General features: G+C 33.6%; 1 protein-coding gene across 1 annotated transcript in view; it reads left to right on the top strand.

Moving 5' to 3' along the window:
• Nucleotides 1-576: 576 nt before the first annotated feature.
• Nucleotides 577-5030, top strand: part of LOC107742950 (histone acetyltransferase type B catalytic subunit) — a 33505-nt gene continuing 29051 nt past the window's right edge. The window contains exons 1-4 of the mRNA XM_016556034.1: nt 577-746; nt 1664-1735; nt 2771-2846; nt 2959-3079. Coding sequence (XP_016411520.1) covers nt 740-746; nt 1664-1735; nt 2771-2846; nt 2959-3079 — 276 coding nt within the window. The 5' untranslated portion in view covers nt 577-739. The remainder of the gene's footprint in view (nt 747-1663; nt 1736-2770; nt 2847-2958; nt 3080-5030) is intronic.

The raw sequence follows: 5030 nt of genomic DNA, 5'->3' as shown, positions 1-5030 counted from the left end.
GATAAGTTTTTTTGTAGCATTTTAATTTAATTTAATTTAATTTAATTTAATAATGTAATTTAATGTAATGTAATGTAATTTAATTTAATTTAATTTAATTTAATAGTCCCCATTCAGTAAAAAAGCTTTTTATGTGGTACACAGGAAAGAGTGACAGCTCACAGTCCCCCCCAAAAAAATCTAAATTATCCTAAAACAGGCTTCATTTTATTTATTTGTTAATTTACATGCCACTTTAAGGTGGTAGTTTCGCCATTTATGATCACGTGGTTCTTCATTCTTCTTCTTCTGTTGTTATTATCTGCATTTAAAACTAGGGGACCCAGCTAAAGTCTTTTTTTTTTGTGATTAACTGTTTTTTTGTACATAAAAATCACCCTCCATAAGGTAAAGCACCTTGATATCTTTAATACTGATTGAGTAAAGCGAAATTATGTCAAAGATTGAAATCATAGTGAAATTAATGGTTGAAATCAAACTTTTGATGCTTGTTATCTCAATTAGATTTTGAGACTTTAGCCTGGATTTCACAGATAGGGTCACATTTATTCTATTTGTTTTTATTGTGCTACTGAGGTAACGTTGAGAGCACAGCGGTGCTGCTGTCAAAGCTGATGCTGCCTCGATGAGAAAAACAACGCCGTGAGATTTCCTCCAATGGCGTTAACGAGCGGAAGCACGTGGGTAAACAGGAAGTAGTTTCGGCATTTGGCGGGTTGAGCGGAGAAGACGTGCAAAAATGGCGGGTGAGTGTGAAAACCCTCTATAATAGCGGCTCTGTGTTTCTTACTGCTGCTGTTGTGAAGCGTGTGTGTTTGTGTGATGTTAGAGCTCGAGCGGTGCTGTGTGCTGATGTCTGGGAGCAGACAGATTAAAGAAAAGAGAGGGTTTTAGCTGCGGCTAAATGCTAATCATCACACAGATGAGCAGCACATGTTTGTTTACATGGTTATTGGTTTGTTTTTAATGTCAGATATACTAACACACGCGAACTCACAATATCCCACAGATAAAATATTGTACATTAGGATGATCAGACGGGTTGCATCTGCAAGTTAACTCGCTGTATGCAGTGTAATAGTGCTGTGTCTAACTTATGTGAGCTGTCAGTGTGACCAGCATTAGATATGTTCATGTCTGTGTAACGTTATATGAGATTATTAAGAGTATATATCTGCCAAATAGAAGTAAAGATACATATGTGTTAAAATATGTATTCATTGCTAGATAGTGATATACTTGCATACACTTGGGTCCAATGCAGATGCTGCTATTTAGCATTTTTGTACATTTTTGTCATTGCAAATTATACAAATATCACTATAGCAAGTCTTAGTTGAGCAACTCAATAGTTTAAAGCACTCGAAACCTGATGATCCGGTTTTCCAGCATGATTTGAGATGTTTCAAACAGCAATGGAAGAAAATCTTATTTTCTGTACAAAGAAGTTTAAATGTGTTATATTTGATTAGTGGAGTTATGTTATGTTAGGCAGTAACATTTAAACGCCACTACATTCATATTGTATTAATCCGTGAAACTGTAGTCCAGCAGCAGCCGCATTATTGTATTGTTATTGTATCTTCATGTCTGAGTTGTGTAGCTAATGCCTTTTTTATTTACGCTGTTATGATAGATATGTTTCTCTGTGCCTTTCCTCCAGCTATGAGTGACATGGAGAAGAAACTTGCAGAGTATAAATGCGACACCAATGAAGCTGTATGTCTGAAATTAGGTAAATCATTAATCATCACTTAAAAAGAAAAATGTCTAACATTATATATAAAGCAGTAGACTGAATCTTTTGTTGCATGATCATTTGTTTATATTCAGAATGCTTTTATCCTGCTGAATAATAGAAATCAACATGAAATGAACCATTTTTATTTATTTTATTATTAACTAGCGCTGTCAGACGATTAATCGCGATTAATTGCATCCAAAATAAACGTTTTTGTTTACATAATATATGTGTGTGTGTGTGTTGTGTATCTTTATTATGCATTTATAAATACAAACACATGCATGCATATATTTAAGAAAAATATGTTATGTTCATATATTAAATATATTTATGTATAATATAAATTATATGAGTATAAATATATGCATGGAAATATTTTCAAAATATATACTGTATGTGTGTGTATTTATATATCCATAATAAATATACACAGTACAGTACACACATATATATGTTATGTAAACAAAAACTTATTTTGGATGCGATTAATCATTTATTATTACATATTACTGATTCGTCAATAGATGTTAATTCTAAATCTTAAAAAAAAATTTGTCTTTGTCATCTTACATAAAATATTAACTTGTTTTTCATCTGAAACAACTTTCATTTTCGGTAACACTTTATTTCGATAGTCCACTTTAGACATTCTATTAACAGCAAGTAACTTTGCAACTACATGTCAACTAGCAGTCATTAAAGCATTAGTAGACTGTCTGCTTAATATTTTCTAACACTTTCTTTGTCAACATTCTATTAACCCTAAACCTACCCTAACAGTCTAAGAGTTAGTAGACATGTAGTTGCAAATTAATGAGAATTAGTTGACATGTAGTTGACATGTAGTTACAAAGTTACTTATAGTTAATAGAATGTCTAAAGTGGACTATCAAAATAAAGTGTAACCTCATTTTCTACTGATGCCACTTTGGTTGTGAATGGATAATAATCTGGCTCCATTTAATATGTAGTGCCCACCTTCTGTTCAGTTCCTAGTTACTAAAATGATTATTTTGTCTGATGTAGTGCGGTTCCCGGAGGATATAGATGATGAAAGCACAACGTTTCATCCTGAGTTCAGTCATCAGCTGTATGGAGATGAGTATGTATCACACACCATTGCATACTAGGCTCAAATTATATATGTTACAGTTTTTTCTTGGCACCACTATTTTGACCCATTTCTTCAATCCTTGTGTTTTGTTTTTGCACAGTGAAATGGCGTTTGGCTACAAAGGTCTTCAGATCCAGCTGTACTACAGCACAGGGAACCTGAGCACCCTGTTCAAAGTCAAGTACACGGCCAGGGTCACAGACACGTTTGACTGCGTGGAGGTACAACTCGTTCATTTGATGTCATACACATCCATCTCACTGACTGTGTTGACATGCACAGTTTTCATATGCACACAGTCCAGTGAAAATATACATTTGCATCACATTCTGAACAGCATCTGCACAGATGGAGAGCAGCATTTAGTGTCATAATAACAGAGAGGAATCAGGCAGTTATACACCGCACTCCATACATGCACACCATGTGCCTTTCCAACATACGCAGGATTCATGGTTAGGTGCCAGTCAATGCAGACTTTATGCAAACTCTAAATATTTGATGTTTTTGAACTATTGTTTTTTCAAATTCTGATCATTTAAACATGTCAAGTCGATAATGTTATCCAGCTGGCTAATATAGATTCATGTATAGATTAATATAGGTTTTTTTTTTAAATAGTGAGAATGATTTGTGGTAGTCTTGAATTAATTACAACTGATTATTATGTTATAAATGTAAGCCAGTCAATAATGTTTTGCATTGTTTTTGTTATGTAGGAATTACACATTAAAACTCCAGTTAGTCCGTTATGCTGCTTGATATTGCAAACTGGTATTTGTTTTTGTAACGTTCAAATTTATTTCAGTAATAATAAAAACACTGGTTTGTAGCACAAATAGTTTTGCAGTTTAGTCTATTTAATATTTCAAGTTGTGACAGTTAGTAGAAACAGATCTTTTCTTCTATATCGTGATGTACATCAGGGTTGTTATAGTTAATTGCATCTAAAACCATAAAAAAAAAAAATCTTCACTTGCATTAAAATAAATATTAACTGAAATAAAATATAAAAGAGTACACTTTTTTTTTTTTTTAAATGTTGCCTGTAGTTGCCCAGGCAGAATTTGCCATTTTAATTTATTTACACTAAAATAACTACATCTGAAATAAAAATAAACAAAAACCAATATACAAATGCTAAAAAAGGTAAATGACAAAAACATACAACAAATTACTGAAACTTTATTACTAAAAATAAAATGAAAATAGAAATTCTAAAAACAAAAACTAATTAAAATACTCATAAAACCTATAATAGCATCTAGGGATGCACCGAATGTTCGGCAAACGAAATTATTCGGCCGAAAATAGCAAAAAAAAAGCTCTTTCGGTGTTCGGCCGAATAAGCGAAAAAAAACGAATAAATTGTACCGAACAATGATATGACGTGATCAAATAGCAACCAGCGCAGAGTGAGAGGCGCGCAACTCTTTATTATGCAGCACACATGTCGGCAGTGTGGAAGCATTTAAACTGTCGGAGAAAGACGCAAAAATCATTACAAGCACCGACAGCGAGAGACTGCTTAGTGCTGCATCGCATGTCTTCAATGAGAAGACGAAGGGTGATTGTTGCTGGTTACTGTATGATGATTGAAATCGTGAAATGGCCTTAAACAATTAGTAAATAAACTGCAGAACGTTATGTTTTCTAACGTTGTTTTCTCGTTGCATGTATTCTGACAGCGCTGCTCGAACTCGCGGCGGATCTGCTTGTTAACCAGGGTTTAAAGTCCAAAGCGCGAGGAAAATCTGCGCTGATACAGTCGTCAGTTGCTCAGTCACATTTTTATGAATTTTTACAAGGCATGTGACAATGCGATACGTGCGACGTATTCGTAATGAGACTCATTTATAAATCTGCTGTCAACAAAAAGAAGTATTGAGGTCTTCCTTCGCGTTTCCGCCAAAATAAAAGTTGAGAAAAAGCAAGAACTCCATCAACATTCATAAATGTTAGTATTGTAATTGTACTGTTGTTCTGTAAAATAAATTACAACAGCTCTGTTTTAATACATTTATTATAACATTCATACAGTGTTCAAATTAGGATCTGTAATATTTTCTAATGTTTTAAAGGGGTCATATGATGCTGCAGGCTGCTTTTAATTGTACAGAAAAAAAAAAAAATACATGCCTAATTCAAGAAGGGGGTCTGATGGCCAAAAAT

The sequence above is a fragment of the Sinocyclocheilus rhinocerous genome, unplaced genomic scaffold (assembly GCF_001515625.1).
Source record: "Sinocyclocheilus rhinocerous isolate Xijiao unplaced genomic scaffold, SAMN03320098_v1.1 scaffold45, whole genome shotgun sequence".
Taxonomy (NCBI): Eukaryota; Metazoa; Chordata; class Actinopteri; order Cypriniformes; family Cyprinidae; genus Sinocyclocheilus; species Sinocyclocheilus rhinocerous.
This window is presented reverse-complemented; position numbering and strand designations above follow the sequence as displayed.